The sequence below is a fragment of the Molossus molossus genome, unplaced genomic scaffold (genome assembly GCF_014108415.1).
Source record: "Molossus molossus isolate mMolMol1 unplaced genomic scaffold, mMolMol1.p scaffold_m16_p_19, whole genome shotgun sequence".
NCBI classification, from domain to species: Eukaryota; Metazoa; Chordata; class Mammalia; order Chiroptera; family Molossidae; genus Molossus; species Molossus molossus.
This window is the reverse complement of record NW_023425354.1, coordinates 36,799,422-36,818,297: the sequence shown is the minus strand read 5'-3', so window position 1 is coordinate 36,818,297 and position 18,876 is coordinate 36,799,422. Positions and strand designations below refer to the sequence as shown.

At 52.6% G+C, this 18,876-nt stretch overlaps 2 protein-coding genes across 2 annotated transcripts in view; one reads left to right on the top strand and one right to left on the bottom strand.

Moving 5' to 3' along the window:
• The first annotated feature begins 282 nt into the window (after window positions 1–282).
• CDK5R1 (cyclin dependent kinase 5 regulatory subunit 1) lies at window positions 283–4,054 on the top strand. Its single transcript, XM_036269926.1, has one exon. It carries the CDS (start codon window positions 363–365, stop codon window positions 1,284–1,286), a length of 924 nt encoding a protein of 307 aa, XP_036125819.1. The 5' UTR covers window positions 283–362; the 3' UTR covers window positions 1,287–4,054.
• Window positions 4,055–6,109: 2,055 nt separating this feature from the next.
• MYO1D (myosin ID) overlaps window positions 6,110–18,876 on the bottom strand; it is a 327,233-nt gene continuing 314,466 nt past the window's right edge. Inside the window, exon 22 of the mRNA XM_036269296.1 lies at window positions 6,110–7,477. Coding sequence (XP_036125189.1) covers window positions 7,321–7,477 — 157 coding nt within the window. The 3' untranslated portion in view covers window positions 6,110–7,320. The remainder of the gene's footprint in view (window positions 7,478–18,876) is intronic.

The following is an 18,876-nucleotide window of genomic DNA, read 5'->3' as shown; positions in this document are numbered from 1 at the left end:
GCGGGGTCCGGAGCGCAGCGGCAGCGGCAGCGGCAGCGGCGGGCGGGGGTGCCGCAGTGGAGGCGGCCAGCCTGCGGCGCTGGGGCGCGGGCGGGGCCGCGGAGCCCGGGGAAGCCTCGGGTACGGGGCGGGGGTCGGGGCCGCCGGGGCCGCGAGGCTGGGAGGAGTAGCGCGGCGCGAGCCCCGCCTGGTGCTGAGAACCATCTTGTTTTCCACGCAGATCCGAAGGGGCAGCACGCGCCCCCGGGAGCGCTCCCGCCTCCTCCCCGGGGCCGCCGCGGGCTCGGTGAGCTGTTTGTTCCCTCGGGCCGGCAGGCTGGGCGCGCAGGGGCGCGGGCCCCCGCCCGGCGCGCAGCGGCACCATGGGCACCGTGCTGTCCCTGTCCCCCAGCTACCGCAAGGCCACGCTGTTTGAGGATGGCGCGGCCACCGTGGGCCACTACACGGCCGTGCAGAACAGCAAGAACGCCAAGGACAAGAACCTGAAGCGACACTCCATCATCTCCGTGCTGCCGTGGAAGAGGATCGTGGCCGTGTCGGCCAAGAAGAAGAACTCCAAGAAGGTGCAGCCCAACGGCAGCTACCAGAACAACATCACGCACCTCAACAATGAGAACCTGAAGAAGTCGCTGTCGTGCGCCAACCTGTCCACATTCGCCCAGCCCCCACCGGCCCAGCCGCCTGCCCCCCCTGCCAGCCAGCTCTCGGGCTCCCAGACCGGGGTCTCCTCCTCGGTCAAGAAGGCCCCGCACCCTGCCATCACCTCCGCAGGGACGCCCAAACGGGTCATCGTCCAGGCGTCCACCAGCGAGCTGCTGCGCTGCCTGGGCGAGTTTCTCTGCCGCCGGTGCTACCGCTTGAAGCACCTGTCCCCCACGGACCCTGTGCTCTGGCTGCGCAGCGTGGACCGCTCGCTGCTTCTGCAGGGCTGGCAGGACCAGGGCTTCATCACGCCGGCCAACGTGGTCTTCCTCTACATGCTCTGCAGGGACGTGATCTCCTCCGAGGTGGGCTCCGACCACGAGCTCCAGGCGGTGCTGCTGACCTGCCTGTACCTCTCCTACTCCTATATGGGCAACGAGATCTCCTACCCACTCAAGCCCTTCCTGGTGGAGAGCTGCAAGGAGGCCTTTTGGGACCGCTGCCTCTCCGTCATCAACCTCATGAGCTCCAAGATGCTGCAGATCAACGCTGACCCACACTACTTCACACAGGTGTTCTCCGACCTGAAGAATGAGAGTGGCCAGGAGGACAAGAAGCGGCTCCTTCTAGGGCTGGATCGGTGAGCCCTGTAGCACGCATCATGGCTCAAGGATTCAATTCATTTAAACAAATTTATTATTAAATCAGATTTTATGTACAGTATGTGTCTAGCAAAGCCACCAAGGGCCTCTCCCGGCTCACCTTCTGTCCTTGGGGTTTTCTGCAGCCCTACCAAGAACTCTGGGCACTTTTGAACTCCTGAACCTTGCGCAAAACCTGGAAGATGTATTCAGAGCCACCCAGGTCCCCGACCTTCTACTTGGGGGAATTCAAAGGACTGACTTGCCTCTGCCTCCTGCGCCCTTGCTGTACCAGGGCAGGTGAGGCTGTCCGTTGCTCCCTGCACGGGAGCTGGAGAGGGGCCTCTGGCCAGTTGACCCAGGGAGGAATTGGCGCTGCTGGTTGGGGGGCCCTTTTCTGGCTCCTGTTTTGGGTTGTTCATTCTCTCAGAGGCTGGAGCAGCCACCCTGACTGAGCCACACATGGGATTCCGGGGCAGATGCCTCTTCAATCAAGGAGAAGCCAGCCTGGTGCAAAGGTTGTGTCCTGTTTGGCCGCGCACAACCCTGATTTGTTCTCTTTTCCTTTTTAGGGAGAAGGGCTTTCCTTTAGTGGAGACACGGACCTTGTCCGTCAGTCCCCTTGTCCCCTGCTCCCAGCCGTGTTGGTTAATGAGCTGGTTTAACTCATTAAGTTCTTTTATTTTGGGTCCCAGCTAAAAAGGTGGGGTGAAGCTGGGGACAACTCCTTTCTGGGGTGAGTGTTTCATTAGGATACAGCAGCTTAGTCACCCTGTGGTGAAGGCCAGGACAGCTGCAGGTGCCCATTATCAACAGCTTGCCTTCTGGGCAGGTAGGGGTGCCATGCTTGACACTGAGCCAGTGCCCACCTAAGGGCTAAGGCCTCTTCTTGCTGGTGCACATGATATCTTTTCTGCAGAGCTGGGGTGTGGGATGTGGCAATGATGTACCCCCACCCCCACCCCTTTTAATTTAGCGCTGTTTCCAAACAGTTCAGTTTCTTCTGAAGAGAAGCCTTGCCCCACACGGCCCAGTGCGACAGCTGGATCTTGGAGACAATTACAAGCTGGGAGCAGGACTCCTGATTGCTTTGGAAGCTGATTCTACAACTGATCACTTGCAGCTGCTGGTTTTGGTTTCCACTTGAGTGGCTGTAAAAACACATGATGTGTACTTAATCAATTTTCTTTCTAATTCTCCTAGATTGGTGGCTTGGGACTTGGGAGAGGACCAAGAGAAGGCACTGAGTCTTCCTCCACGGCCCATCACTCTGGCTTTAGGGAACAAAGACCAGTGTGAAGGCTACAGAGAATTCTCTTCCCAGTCTGGGGGGCTGGGGTGGAGGCCGAGGATCGGTTTACGTAGGATTAGGTCCCAGGTGGCTGCCGATCTCAGCACAAGCACTACTGAAGTTCACGTGAAAAAGAGCAAGCTGTGAAATTGAGGTCCAGGTTTAAGAGGCCTGGAGCAGAGCCCACAGCCCGTGGCATGGCCGCGCGCGTGTGGGAGAGCATTTGCTCCAGCTGCGCCTGGAGGCCTGTGCCGAGCCCGTCCGGGGCTGCTGGACAGTCAGATGCAGAGCTGGCAGCGACCCGGCTGCGGCGCCCCGTCTGCTGGAGCTGCCCCTCGGCCTGTCTGGCTGGCCTGCTGCCACGTGTGACCTGAGGTAGGAGGCCCTCGGGGGCAGCGGGCCCGGTGGCGTGGAAGAGGGTGGTTCGATGCCGCATCTCAAGAGGAGGGGCACGTGTTTGCAGCCACTTGTTCGGCTAGCTGAACTTGGCCTGAAACTGTGCCGTTAAGTCCCATCCATAGGATTCCAGTTTTGTGTGTTTCCTTCTCTTTCTCCATATTTATTTTTTTATTTTTTGGAGGAGGTGCAAATTTCAGGAGTGGCTGGGGACTAAGGAAATGACTCTCATTCCATCAATGTGAAGCCTGTCGTGTGCTCCTCCCTCCCCTTGCACTGGTCATCAGTATTGTGTAAAGGAACTGATACACTTGAGTGTGCAAGCAATGAACCCATTTGACATGCTGCTATGAAGACTACTTTTAGAACATCAAAAACAGAAAAAAAAACCTGACAAAAAGAAAAAAAAGAAAAAAACACACACCCTTTATTCTTTAGTTGTCGCTTTTGCAGTGAAGTCGTGCATGCAGACCAGGCGCATTTTGTCTTAAGAAAAACCATCTTAGAGCAGATGGCTGTGAGCGTTACACCGTGCACAGAGCAAGTCACAGGAATAATCGTTCCGGATTTGGTTTTTCTCTTCCTTGTAAAGCTGAAGGGTTGATACATTCTTTCCATGCAGTTATTAGAAGTTAGTTTCGTTCCAGCAGTTGTTAAAACTTGCAATGAAAAAGAAAACGTGCCATTTTCTTCACTCGGAATTTTTCATAGCTGTATATTTGAAACTGCTAATTACACAACGTGCGATGTATGTTGTTTTTTTAGTGCAATTTCTTCTGTAGCTATTCTTTGACCAAACTGTGGGTATTGTTAATATTAATTTATATTTGTCTCATTTTGTATGTATGTGTAGTGTGTTTGTAAGTATGTGTGGTTTATAATCTGACAAGGTCATGAAGCTCAGTTTGGCTGTAATTTAATTCCCCTTCCCTTATTTTTATTTATTTTTGTACGTGCTGATTAAATAAAATGCACTGACCATCCATTACATAGACCTGTTTTGTGGGCGCATCATTCCTGAGCAAGCTGGGGGACTTTTTATAAATGACTTGTGCACTCAGAGCCTAAATGCATTTGTGTTGTGGGAGAGGGCTTAGCCAGCAGAGCAGCTGATGTCAAGGTGATTAAGACAAGCACAGGTTAAGTCAACTCTGGTGTAGCTGCTGGGCGGGGCAGGAGCGGCTCCCTTGGCTTGGTCAGGCCCAGGCTCGGCCAGATGGCTGGGGGTCCTGCAGGGCACCAGGGTTTAGACTCCGTCTGCGGAGCTTGGCTCCCACTGCCCAGAGGCGCCCAGAGCAGTAGGAGTGTAGTAGTGTCCATATGGCCCAGCCTTGGGGCTTCCAGATAAGCCCATAATTGTGCAAGGGTGGGACCCCCTCTGGTTGGATAGGTTACCTCAGAGATATGGTGGGTTCGGTTCCAGACCACCACAATCAAGGGAGTATCGCAACAAAGCAAGTTGGAATCGTTTTGCTGGTGGAGAGTCTTGCCTTCAGTTTGTTAAAAGTGCAGCACCTGTGAGCACAGTGAAGCGGAGTGTGCCTGCATCGCCGCGGGCTTGGCCCGCCTGTGCCAGCAGCCTAAGCCTCCAGACTGGGTGGTGAGGCCGTGGGCTGCGCAGCTGCCTGGGCCCCAGGAAGGCGCTCTGCTCGGGCTGCACCTGGGACCCGTCAGCCTCGTGACCCTCGCTTTCCCCGAGGTCCGAGTCGCAGAGGCCGCACTTTGTGTCCTTTCCTGCCGATGACCCGGTGGCCTCCTGTGGTGGCAGGGCCCTGGGTGCTGGGGCCAGGCCTTGTTCGCCTGCAGCTCCCCCACCTCGAGAAGTCCTCATTTCTCTCTTGCTCGTGTGTCCTCTGCACCCCCAACCGACCTGCTTGTGGAGAGGCTGCTGGGGATCGCTCCGACCTCTCCCCCAGCTGCAGCCAGAGGAACCCAGGCCTTGCCTTTGTAAACGTGCCTCAGTTTCAGCGGACATGACAGCACTGAAGTTTGAGTCCAGCACGCAGGCCTCAAAATGGCGCAAAGTGTTTGGATCGAACTCCGCTGTCTCCCCACAGCCCCCCACTCCTTTCCCAGCTTGTGTCTTGCTCACCATGTGGTATTTTTGCTCAGAAGGCACCTTGTTTGTGCTCGGTGCTCCCTTCCCCCCTCTGGGGGTAACAGCGGACTCTGTACACGCTGCAAGCTCACAAGTGTAGGTAGACTGTTCAATCACAGAGGAGCAGAACACCTTTCCAAATAAGATTTAACGCTTTATTGCTCTTGATGATAAATCAAAATATGCTTTAGAAATAGAGTTAATTTAATGGAAAATAGGAATATATGCACCAAACCTTACACTGCATTGAATGAAATCAAGAGAAACTCTTCATTGCGTACAATCACTGCGTCCTGCTGCCCCGCGGCACCCTGGGAGCATTACCGTGCTCGTGCCCTGAATTCCTGATCCTCCCAGTCACCACCCCGACTTCTCTTAGGACATCATGAAAAAGTGCTTGTGACTGCCGGAGGTCCTCTGCCCCTCAGCCAGGAGGCCCTGGTGCTGGGCTGAGGGGCCACAGGCCACATCAAAAGGCGGAGGAAGGACCCCAAGTGCCCCCCCCCCGGCCTCTGAGAAGGCACTCATTTGGCAGGTTCCATTCTGGTGTGTCTAAAACACACATCTGCATGTATCTAGTACAAAGCGACAGGTTCGGGGGCGTAAATGGGATGGAGAGGCAACGTTCCAGTTGAGATGTCGCAGCTAGCGGCAAGGTGCTTGGCAAAACGAGCGTCGCTGATCAGCGGGGAGCACCTGTGCCCGGTGCAGGCGGCTGGCTTCGAGGACGAGAAGGGTTCCAAGGACAGGATGCCAGTAGGATTCTTGGTTGCAAATTGCACACGGTGCAAATGTTTTGAGCCTTGGGACTGGGGTGGGGGTGCGACTGTGACCAGGCTGCTGGGACCACCCGGGGGTCAGCCAGGTGACCATGTCAGGCACTGGGTGAGGCACTTGGTGTGTGTAGTGGGGACAGGGTGACAGGCCGGGAGCGTGGGGGAGGAGGTGGGGAGCAGGGGGCAGCTTGTGTGGCAGAAGGTGAAGAAAACGTCAGCATGTTGCTTTACCCCCTGCCAGCTCCTGGGGCCTGGGCTCACCACACAAGGTGCCCGAGTCTCTTCTTTCAAGGCCCGAGCTGCCCAGGGGGTCACGGTGTTCCTTCAGCTGAGGGGGAGGTCTCCGAAGGCATCGGAAGGCCTGTGCTGGGCAGACTGGCAAAATGGCGCTGCTCTCCTGTCATGAGGACTTCGTGCCCAGGAGCCGGGGTCTGTGGGGCAGGGTGGGCATTCTGGCCTGGCCTGCAGCGCCAGGACCCACGTTCTCTCTCTACTTCGCAAGGTTCCTGTGTGCTCCGGCCCTCTGTCCCGGCCCTAGTTCTCCAAATGAGTATGAAACTGACGTGCCAGAAGGAGCAACTTCCACACCCACGGGTGCCCCCAGCCCGTGACTCCGTTTGCTCAGGAGTGTTCCTGGCGCAAGTGTGGGCGCAGTGGACGTGGTATCTGATTAGCAGCCCTGTGAGCTGCAAATGTAAGTGTAAGACAACCACGGGCACAGGCTGCACGGTTAGGATGGTCCTTGGAGCATCCCCCTGCTCTCGACCAGAGAGGCAGCCAGGAGGCCCGGGGCCGGAGGAGACTCTGGGCAGGCGGGGCTGCCAGCTACTGGCTCCTGGACTGAGGGGCTGATCCCACAGGTGAACCTGCTCACCTGGTGGCTTTGGATGGCTGCTGGGGAACAGGGTCCCTGAGGAGCTGAGAAGCTCCCCGAGGCACCTTGGCGGCGAGGAGCAGCAGAATGGGCTCATGGAGAGGGCAGGGCTAGTCCCCAGCTCAACTGCACCAACCTCCCTGGGGGAGCATGTCTTTGGTTGGGGAAATGTGTCCTGGGCTCCCCCACCCCACCTACAGGGGCAGCAGCTGGTCACTGGGTCAAGGCGAGCAGACTCTATCTGGCCCGTCCAGGGAGGCCTTCGCCAGCTGAAGGCACCATCAAGCTGCCTCGGAGGTGAGATGTGGTCTGTAAGTCAGCCCAGGGCTCTGGGCCAGGGCATTGGCTCTTTGGTTTGTTGATTGGGGACTGCGGACAGTTGGGACAGAGGAAGGTGGAGACCAAAGGCAGAAAGCCAGAAGAAGACCTCAGGGGAGGAGCCTGAGAGAAGGCAGAGAGGGCTCCTCCCCAAGCAGGACCCTTGCGAGCTGATTTGTAGCGGGCAGTAGCAGGGATCAGCCATTAGATCAGACCCAAGATGCTGAGCGGCGGGCTCCGGGCTCTGCCGCCCCAGCTCCCTGGCGGGGCCCCACTGGGGAGCGTCAGTTCCCAGGCACGCTGAGGATGAAGCCCGAGCGGTTCTTGGTGAAGTCGGGCTGTGGCTGGTTGAGCCGCGTCTCCACGGAAACGGTACACTTCTTCCCGTGCAGGCTGCAATGCACCGGGTTGGTGACGTTGACTTGAAGGTGGCGCTTCTCACTGGAAGAACCGAAGGGAGAGACCAGACAGGCAGTTAGCAGGCAGCCAGAGTAGGGTAAATTTCCCCGGCCACCCACAGCCCGCCACGTGCAGCTCCTGGGGCCTCAACAGGTGCCCAGGGGACAATGGACAGACAAGACTGGCGCTGGGCTGCAGCCTCAACCCAGAGCCTCCGAGAGCAGAGAGGCTGAAGCTCCGGCCCTGGGCCAACGCCTGGCTCCAGAGAACCCAGCACGCTGAGCCGGGCCAGAGGAGGGGAGACGAGGTAGAATCACAGCCACCAAGCCCCTGGGGCTTAAATGCCAGCAGGGGCTTGTCATGAGGGGCCTGGGATTCAGATGCCCAACTGTTTTCAGTAACCTCTGATCTTAGGGAGCCCGGGGAGGCTCCGTGTCCCTGCTGAATGGAGACTCCCTGCACTGTCTCTGATGACAGAGGACTGGACTTCTCGGGCCCTGGCGAACTCCAGCCTGTCACCAGGTCCAGCTATCAGAACTGGGTCCAAGTCCAGTTTCTCCAGGCGCCTCTCAGCCGGGCCTGGGGCCTTGACTCGGCTTTGCCCGGAGCAGCAGGGCCGCCTGCCGATGCCCCGCGGCCCCGACGGCAGGTGCGCGCCACGTGCAGACGCGTGCGCAGTGGGAGCGCGCAGTGGGAGCTCCCACCGGAAGGGGGTCCGCGCCCAAGAGGCCCCAGGTAGGGGTGCGTGAGACTGCACCTGCCGAGTAGAAGCAGACTCCCTCCTCCAGCTCCTCACACTGCCCTGGATACACTGCAAAGCGGCTTATTTTAAGACCCGAGAAGGTTGTCGAAATAGGCTGGCGCCGAGTCGGCTCCCATGCGCTGGCGCGGCCGCGCGGGCCCTGGCCTGTGCCTCCAGCCTGCTCCGCACGGGCCGGTGGGGGAGGCCGGGCCTCGGGGTGGGACGCCTTGGTTTCTCTCGGGGTGCGCCTGGGCCGGGGACAGACTGGGCCTCTTAACTCTCTGCTGGGCTCCGGGGACTGATGTCGCCCTGAGCGTTGGGCAGTGAATGCCAGGCGTCTGCACCGCGGGGGAGGCCGGGCTGAGGCCGCACGCGCTCTGCTCCTGCCAGGACGGCTTCCCTGGGCCCAGGTGAGCACGAGGCGCTTTCTAGGCACCAGCACCCTGTCCTCCTGCCCTGACTGGGAGGCAACCCGTCCTGGCCACCAGACAGCACTCGGCTGACAGGTGCTGCTGGCCTCAAGCTACAGCTCCGGCCCTGGGCGCACTTCCCGAGACTGCCCAGTGCCCGTGCCCACAACCGGCCCCACAGTCTGGAAGTAATGCGAGGTGTTCGCACACCTGCCTGTCCACTTTCTCATTAAGCATGTCCTAGAGGCAGCAAATGGGCACAGGAAGAGACCCACAGGTATCACTTGTGGGCATTAGATATCTAATACTTAATGTCTTGTCAGCTGCAGCTAAAAGCTGGGCTTAGATGGCTATTTTTAACCAGACTTGGACATAAAAATAGCAGAGCCCATCAGAGGCAGTGACTCAGGCACTTCTCATTCCTGTGGCGGAGGCCTGCTGTGCAGAGCAGATGCAGCGCCCAGGGCTCCCAGGTCCGGGTGTGGGGCCCGGTGGGCCTGGTCATGGCCGGGAGCAACCAGGGCCCAGCCCGCCTGCAGCTGGACATGTCTCCGGGACAGGGCCTCCCGCCGGCCAGATCTGTACCTTCCCCTGCTGGTTCCCAAGCTTGGGCAGCCTCCCTGCCTCCTTCCGCCCAGCACGGCCTCTGGGTCCCTCCATGCTGAACTTGCACCCTGTGGAAGCCTCTGACCCAGCCAGAGGCCTTCCCTTCGCCTCGCCTCCTGGTGGGCGTGTGTCCTTCCTTTAGGGCACTGCCAGGGACAGGCTCTGCCCCCACTGTTTGCATCTTCCCTCCTGTCTGCGGAGCCGGGTATGCTAGTCGGCACCCAGTGGGTTTCAGAACCGCCTGGGGACTCAGTGTTCAGGAAAGGGCTCTAAAAGGGCACATTCCCAGTCCGCGTGAACAACTGAACAGGAACTGTGAGTCTCCAGCCCACCCCCATGCTCGCTCAATCAGAACTTGCTATCTTCAGTAGTCCTGACTTGAGACCCCTCGCAGCCAGAGCTCAGTGTGGGCCCCGCCACCCTCTCTCCTGCTTGTGGCTCTGTGCGTCTCTGGCATCTGATTGACAGTCCTGGTGCAGGAAATGCAGGAGGAGCAAATGCTGTCACAGGGCAGCTCGGGGATTGCAGGGGCACACCTTCGCCTTGAGATGCGGCCCGCGGCTGGGGCTGCAGGACGAAAAAGCAGGACAACTACTGCCCCAGACAGTTTTCCCCAGACTGGGCTGGGCTGAGGCATCTCCGCCATCGTTCCTGGGTCCCAGTTAGTGAGCACTGTGGAGTAAACACTGGCCAGGGAGGCCGTGATGGGGAGGAGGGACAGTGCCCTTCCTGGGGGAGCAGAGCGAAAGCAGAACCGTGCTCTGGGACAGCCAAGCCAGCAAGACACAAGTGACTATCATTTCTTTCTTTTTTTTTTATTCTCACCCGAGGACACTTCTCCACTTTTTGTACAGAGTGGGAGGGAGAGAAAGGAAGAGAGAGAGAGGGAAACATCGATGCGAAAGGGACACATCGAGTGGCCGCCACCCGCACGACCAACCAGGGCCGGGGACAAACTGCAACCGAGGCACATGCCCTTAGCGGGAACCGAACCCGGGTCTCTCCGGACCGCAGGCGGACGCTCTAACCGCTGAGCCAAACTGGCCAGGGCTATCATTTATTTCTTAAAAATATTTTTAAAAATTTCAATTACAGCCCTGGCCAGTAGGGTCACAGGTTCGATTTCTGGTCAAGGGCTCATACCTGGGTTGCAGGTACCAGGGTTGTGCAGAAAGCAACTAATCAAAGTGTCTCTCTCCCCTCTCCCCCTCCCATCCTCCCTCCCTTTCAATCTAAAAGAAAAGAAAAGAAAAAATAGCCTCTGGTGAGGATTAACAACAAAATTTCAATTATAGTTGACAAACAATGTTATATTAGTTTTAGGTGTACAACATAGTGATTAGACACTTATGTAACTTACGAAGTGATCCTTCAATAAGTCTAGTACCCATCTGACACCATATGTAGTTATTAAATACTATTGACTATATTCCCTCTGCTGTACTTGACGTCCCTGTGACTGTTTCTATAATTGGCAATTTGTGCTTCTTAATCCCTTCACCTTTTCACCCATCCCCAACACCCCTCCCATCTGGCAATGGTCAATTTGTCCTATGTATTTATGAGTTTTTTTTTTTTTTTTTAATATTCCATGTATAAGTGCAATCATATGATATTTGTCCTTCTCAGACTTATTTCACTCAGATAATACCCTCTAGGTCCATCCATGTTGTTGCAGATGGCAAGATTTCATTCTTTTTTAAAAAATATTTTTTTCTTTATTGATTTTAGAGAGAGAGGAAGGGAGAGAGAAACATCGATGAGAGAGAACATCGAATGGCTGCCTCCTGCAGGCCCCCCCTCCAGTGGGGATCAGGCCCACAACCTGGGCTTGTGCCCTGACTGGGAATCGAACTGGGACCTCTCAGTCTATGGGACAACGTTCAATCCACTGAGCCACACCGGCTGGGCCTCTGCCCATTTTCTAATAGGATTGTTTGCTTTGCTGGTGGTAAGTTGTATGATTTCTTTATATATTTTGGATATTAATCCCCCATTGGATGTATCATTGATAAATATCTTCTCCCATTCAGTAGGTTGTCTTTTTGTTTTGTTGATGGGTTTTCTTTGCTATTTCTTTTCTTTGCAGAAACTTTTTAGTTTGATGTAGTCCCATTAGTTTATTTTTTCTTTTTTCCCCTTGCCCGAGGAGATATATCCCTGTCCCCAGCTTTGTTGTCCATGTCCACTGTTCATGCATACATGCATATAAGTTCTGTGGTTTATCTCCCCCCCACCCCCTCTTTTGGGGATTCCATGTCTCTGTGACTACCCCGTTCCTCAGACTATGTTCATTATATTCCACAAATAAGTGAGATCAGAAATATTCTCTCTCTCTCTCTCTCTCACACACACACACACACTCAAACACATTCCTGCATGTCCCCCCTTCCCCCCAGGTGTGTTTTCCTTGCCTCCCTCTCCCCTAAGCTCCAAGGGCCCTTCTTCTGCCTCTGTAACTTGTTTCCTGGGCCCATTTTTCCCCTACGGCTCACTTCTTCTACCTCTGTGACTTTCTAAATAAACTTTCTCCTACAGTTTGAGTCTTGACTCTGAATTCTTTCTTAGCCAAAACTCAACCAAGGTTGAAAAAAAAAAAAACAAACCAAAAAAAGAAAAAAAAAAGTGAGATCATGTGATATTTGTCTTTCTCTACTTGGCTTGTTTTACTTAGGATAATACTCTCCAGGTCCCTCCATGTCGTCTCAAAGGATAAGAGATCTTTCTTTCTTACAGCTGCATAGTACTCCATTGTGTATATGTACCACAGCTTTTTTATCCACTCATCTACTGATGGACATTTGGGCTGTTTCCAGATCTTAGCTATTGTAAATAGTGCTGCTATGAACATGGGGGTACATATATTCTTTCTGATTGGTGTTTTAGGCTTCTTAGGGTATAGTCCTAGAAGTGGGATCACTGGGTCAAATGGGAGTTCAATTTTTAATTTTTTGAGGTAACACCATATTGTTTTCTATAGTGGCTGCACCAGTCTGCATTCCCACCAGCAGTGTACTAGAGTCCCCTTTTCTCCACACCCTCGCCAACACTTGTTGTTTGATGATTTGTTGATGGCGGCCATTCTGACAGGTGTGAGGTGATACCTCATTGTTTTGGTTGATTCTTTTTTTTTTTCCCTTTTTTATCCTCACCCAAGGACAGTTTTTGCATTTATCTTGAGATAGAGCAGGAGGGAGAAAGGGACAAAGAGAGAGAGAGAAACATTGATGCGAGAGAGACACATTGAGTAGCTGCCACCCACACGACCCCAAATGGGGCCGAGTACAAACTGCAACCGAGGTTCGTGCCCTTAGCCAGAACAGAACCCGGGCCTCTCTGGTCCGGCATATGTTTGGGTCTCTCTTTTTTAAAATCCATTCAATCACCCTATGTCTTTGACTGGAACATTTAATTCATTTATATTTATTTATTTAAATATGTTTTTATCTAATTTTTTAGGGAGATAAAAACATCAATGCGAGAGAGATACATCAATTGGCTGCCTGCTGCACACCCCCTACTGGGGATCGAGCCCACAACCTGGGCATGTGCTCTGACTGGGAATTAAACTGGGACCTTTCAGTCCATGGGACGATGCTCAATCCACTGAGCCACACCGGCAGGGCTAAAATCACTACACTTTTTATTCACTCCTTCTATGTTTGTTTTTCATTATTTTTTCACTTCTTTTGTGTGTGTCTTTGTGTGTATCTCTTAATTTATTGTTGTAATTACACATAATCTTCCTACTTTTGCCTTTTAATTTTTATACTAGCTTTATAGTTGGTTGATCCACTGCTTTTATTGTTTGCCTTTGTCAAAGTGAGAATTATATCTTTCCTATATTTTCTTACTCATAGTTTGATCTTTTTTCCTACTTAAAGAAGTCTCTAATATTTCTCATAATACTAATTTAGTGGTGATAAATTCCTTTAGTTTTTTCTTATCTGGGAAACTTGATCTCTCCTTTGATTTTAAATGATAGTCTTGTTGGGTAGAGTAATCTTGGTTGTAGGTCTTTGCTTTTTATCTCTTTGAATGTTTCATGCCACTCTATTCTGGTCTGTAGTTTGTTAAAAAATCAGCTGATAGTCTCATGGGAGCTCCCTTGCTCTTCTCTTGTTACTTTTAATATTCTTTCTTTGTCTTTAGCTTTTGGTATTTTACTTATGATATGTCTTGGTGTGGGTTTTTTTGGGTTCATATTACTTGGGACTCTCTGTGCTTCCTGGACTTGTATGTCTGTTTCCTTCACCAGGTTAGGGAAATGTCCTGTCATTATTTCTTCTAATAGTTTTTCTTTTTCTTTAATCCTCACCCGAGGACATTTTTGCATTTATCTTCAGATAGAGCAGGAGGAAGAGAGAGAGCAACATTGACGTGAGAGAGACACATCAAGTGGTTGCCACCCACACGACCCCAACGGGGGCTGGGGACAAACTGCAACTGAGGTATATGTCCTTAGTAGGAACTGAACCCGGGACTCTCTGGTCCGCGGGCCAATGCTCTAACTGCTGAGCCAAATTGGCCAGGGCTTCAAATAGGTTTTAAATCCCTTGATCTCTCTCTTTTCCTTCTGGTGCCCCTGTGATATGAATGTTGGTATGCTGATGTTGTCCCACATGTTCCTTCAACTATCCTCATTAAAAAATGTTTTCTCACCAGCTGGTGTGGCTCAATAGATTGAATGTTGTCCCTTGGATTGAGAGGTCCCAGTTTGATTCCTGGTCAGGGCACATGCCCGGGTTGTAGGCTTGATCCCCAGTGGGGAAGGGGGGTGCAGGAGGCAGCCAATAGATGTTTGTGTCTCTCTCTCTCTCCCCCCCTTCATCTCTCTCTAAAAAAAATCAATAAAAATCTATAAAAAATAAATTTAAAACACTTTTTTTCTTTTTGCTGTACCAATTGGGTGTTTGATTTTTCTGCTACTTTGTCTTTCAGATTGCTCATTCAGTCTTCTACTTCATCAAACTGCTGTGATTCCCTCTAATGCAGTGGTTCTCAACCTTCCTAATGCTGCAACCCTTTAATACAGTTCCTCATGTTGTGGTGACCCCCCACCATAAAATTATTTTTGTTGCTACTTCATAACTAATTTTGCTGCTGTTATGAATCACCATCGGAAATATGTGTTTTTCGATGGCCTTAGGTGACCTCTATGAAAGGGTCGTTCAACCCCCAAAGGGGTTGCGACCCACAGGTTGAGAACCGCTGCTCTAATGTATTCTTTAAAAAAAATTTTTTTTTCTTTATTGATTTTAGAGAGAGAGGAAGTGACAGGGAGAGAGAGCTAGAAACATTGATGAGAGAGAACACTGACTGGCCGCCTCCTGCATGCTCCACACTGGGGATTGGGCCCACAACCTGGGCATGTGTCCTGACTGGGAATCGAACTGGCCACCCCTTGGTGCATGGGTCGACGCTTAACCAATGAGCCACACTGGCCGGACCTCTAATGTATTGTTCATTTCAGTTATTGTATTATTCATTTCTGACTGGTTCTTTTATTTGATTTCTATCTCTTTGTTGAAATTCTCACTGAGTTCATTTATTCTTTCCCTAAGTCCACTGAGTATCTTTTTTTTTCTTTTGTTAATCCTCACCCAAGGATATTTTTCCATTAATTTTTAGATAGAGTGGAGGGTGGGGGTGGGGGAGAGAGAGAAACATCAATGTGAGAGACACACATCAATTGGTTGCCTCCTGTATGACATCGACTGGGGCTGGGGATCAAACCTGCAACCCAGGTACATGCCCTTGACCAGGAATCAAACCCACGACCCTATGATCCACAGACCAATGCTCTAACTGCTGAGCCAAACCAGCCAGGGTCATCAAGTATTCTTATAACCAATGGTTTGTACTCTGCATATTATCTCCGTATTTCTGGAGTTTTGTCCTGTTCTTTCACTTGGGATATGACTCCGTGTATTTGTTTCTATGTGTTAGGTAGACTTGCTACATCTCCCAGTCTTGGCAGAGTGGCCTTATGTAGTAGGTGTCCTGGAGGGCCCGGTGGTGCCATCTCCCCATTCACCTGAACCAGGTGCTCCAGGAGTGTTCCTGTGTGGGTGTACGTACCCGCCTGTTGCAGCTGAGCCTTGCTGGCTGAGTACAGTGGACAAGTTGTTGTGCAGGGTCTGATCCCATGAAGCGGGAATCACTTTAATGAGGCTCTGGTGCCAGCCAAGTCCAGCCTTTGGGTGTGTCATTTGTGGAGTAGGTCGGGTGGTGTTCCGGTGTGGTCTGAAGCCAGCCACTGGGTATGTTGGTTCTGGAGCCTCTTGGGAGGGGCTCCCAGACCAAGGTCTGCCACCATTTGCGCCTGGCTTGGGGCTGCCTGATGGGAGCTACAAAGTGATCTGTGGTTGGTTGCTGCTTGTGCTGGGCTTGGAGGCACATGGAAGAGGCTGTGCTGTGAACTGAGGCCCAAAGCCAGTTGTGCTGGGTTTGTGGCTGCTTAGTTGAAGCTATTCTCCAAGCCAACACTGGCCACAGCTTATGTCAGGCTTGGGACCACCCGACAGGAGTTACAATGCAAGCTGTGACCAGTCACTGTTTGTGCTGGGCTTGGGCCGCTTAGTAAGAGGTACAGGGCATGCTGAGGCCAGCTGCTACTCGTTTGGGGTTTGTGGGCCTTCGAGAGATTTTAGAACAGTCTTCAGTGTTAGCTGCGGCAGGCCACTTGTGTGGAAAAGCCACTGGAAGTGACTCAGGTGGGTGCATGAGTTGGGTGGGATGGGTCTCGGAATCACCAGAGTCGGGTGGATGGTGTTAACCAGGTTAATGGAGCTCAGATTTGGCACATGCACTTGCCAGCAGAGTTGGGGGAGATTCAACAAAGGAACAAAGGAACCTGCCAGTGCTTCCGTCCCCAGAGAGAGCTGCCCTGACCTCTGCCCCTCCAGCCCTTGCCCGGAGTCCATTCAGTTCCTCCCTGGTTCTGCCTGGCACTACTGCGGTTGCTGCGCCTGCCCCAGAGCCCAGAGCCAGTGAGTCTCTGAGGGAGCGAGTCTTATGCTGGCCCCTCAAGAGGGACGCCAGCAGCCCCCGTCTCACTCGGACCCAATCTCTGCTTGTTTTCACAGCCAGATGTTATGGTGCCGGGTGTGGAACCCCTGCTCCTCAGGGGGGCCTCCTCAGCTGAGGTATCCCTCCCCGATCTTAACTGCCACACGTGGGCGTGGGGCCTGCTCGTTCCGCCTCTCTTCCCCTCCTGTCTAGCTGGACGTGGCTGCTCCGTATCCTCCGTTATAAGCCTTCTGTTCAGCTGGTCACCAGGGAGTTTTCAATACTGGCTGTTGTATAATTCAGCTATACTGGTGCTGTGGCTGTGGGTGGAGGCCAGCAGAGCTCACTGCTCTGCCATCTTGACCGGAGTGACTATCATTTAGACTGTACGGCCGGCCCTTACCCCACCAGAGGCCAAGAAGGAAAGCAGAGGACATGGGTGCAGACGACTTCTGTGCTTCCTTCCATTCTCTGTCCACCTCGTCTGGGCCAGCTCTGCGGCTGCTCAGACCCCTCCTAGGGCCACTGGTTGGTTGTGTCTTCTCTTTCCTATGGGCAGTGCTCTCTCTGGTACCCCAGACCACAGGCCCCGACCACGGGGCGAGGAGATGGTGCACTGAACCACCAGTGTGCAGGGCGTGCGTCGACTGGCTGCCTTTATCTCCTTTCAGCCACACTTCTGCAGCCTGTCCCCTCTCAGACCACAGATACTAGACTGTGGCAAACATCTAATTACAACGTCCCAGCAACACCCCTCCACTGCATGAGCATCAATCCAAACCAATCCGAGAAAAGCCAGCACCCAGTGGTGGTCCTTGCACTTCCCCTAGATTTCTGCTCAGCATTTTCTCAGGCCACTTGAGATCTCGCCTGATTCCTTTGAGGTCTGAATTCAAGAGCAGGGTCCTGAGGCCTGGAGGGTCTGGACTCCTGTACAGTCTCTATCACCTTGTCCAAGACCCTTAAACCTCTGTGAGTCTGTCGTGTGTAATGATCAAATGTGTGTAATAAACAGGCTCTTTGCCTACTTCATGAGTGAAGGCAAATGGATCATTTTATACATCCATCAGTGCAGCCACTTGCTCTCCATCCATCATCAATGCAGCACTTACCAACTACTTACTCCACGCCAAGCACTGAAAACACAGAAAACGTGTAGCCATGATAGGGGATCTCGGCAAGCTGCCTGCCTGCACCGGGCCCTCGGTCTGGTGAGTGAATCTCTCCCCCTGTGAGATGTGCACTGTACGGGGGGGGGGGGGGGGGGGCACACACTGTTGTTTTGCTTTACAGAAGGAATTTTCACTCCGTTCTCAGTTCAGTGCTAAGAATCTCCAACAGAGATGGTTTAGGAGAGCAATGACTGGGTTGGTTCATGTTCTTTACACATTTTTAATTCCATATGAATGTTCCTGTCCTTTTCCTTGACTCAACCCCGAGCAGCCTGGGGTATATATCCAGGAGTGGAATTGCTGGGCTGTGTGGCAATTCTATGTTTAACTTACTGAGGAGCTGCCAAACTCAATCCGCGCTGTCTTTGTAGTCTGTTGATGGCACTCTGTGGGCGACACCAGCTGGGAGTTGCTCAGCTTGGCTCTTTAGACCAGCGGAAGGCTGGTTCTTCCTGCCCTCATTGTTGTTTTATTTTTATTTTTAATTTTTTTTATCTTCACCCAAGGACATTTTTCCATTTTTTGTTCAGATAGAGTGGGAGGGAGAGAGAACAAGAGAGAGTGAAACATTGACATGAAAGGGACACATTGAGTGGCTGCCAGGGCCGGGGACAAACCGCAACGAGGTACACGTCCTTAGCAGGAACTGAACCCGGGTCTCTCTGGACCACAGGCCGACGCTCTAACCGCTGAACCAAACTGGCCAGGGCCTCATTGTTGTTTTAAACTCCACACATGTAGCCATTCAAACCCCTCCTCTTTGTGCCCAAACTCAAACCCATGAAGACAGGCTGGGAATCGGGGCCTGTCTTGTTTGAAACAGGTGTTCAAGCAGAAATGCGTACAGGAATGTTACTGCAGCATCATTTGCAATAAACAAAAAGGTAGAAATAATGCAAATGTCTATCAATTGACGAAAGTGGTATATCCATTCAATGAAATATTATTCAGCCATAGAAAGAAACGAAGCACTGATACCTGCTACATGGATGAACCCTGAAGACATTATGCAACATTAAAGAAGTCAGACATGCTCTGGCTGCTGTGGCTCAGTGGGTTGGAGCATTGTCCCATATATCAAAAGGTTGGGGGTTCAGTCCCTGACTACGTACAGGAGGCAACTGATCGATGTTTCTCCTGTTCTCTCCTTCTCCCTTCCTCCCTCCTTCCTTTTCTCTCTCAAATCATTAAACATATCCTTAGGTGAAGATTAAAAAACCATCAGACACAAAAAGGCACATATGGTATAATTCCACTTATATGAAATGTCCTGAATAGGCAAATCTATAGAGACAGAACACAGATGAGAGGAATTGGGGAGGAACTGTGAAGTTGTATGGGATTTTCTTTAGGGGTGATGAAAATGTTCTGGAACTAGACGGCGGAGCTGTACTAAATTATGAATACTAAACGTGACAAAGGGTAACTTAATTTTTTAAATGTTTTTATTGATTTTTTTTTTTAGAGAGAGGAAGGGAGAAAGAGGGAGAGAGAGACAGA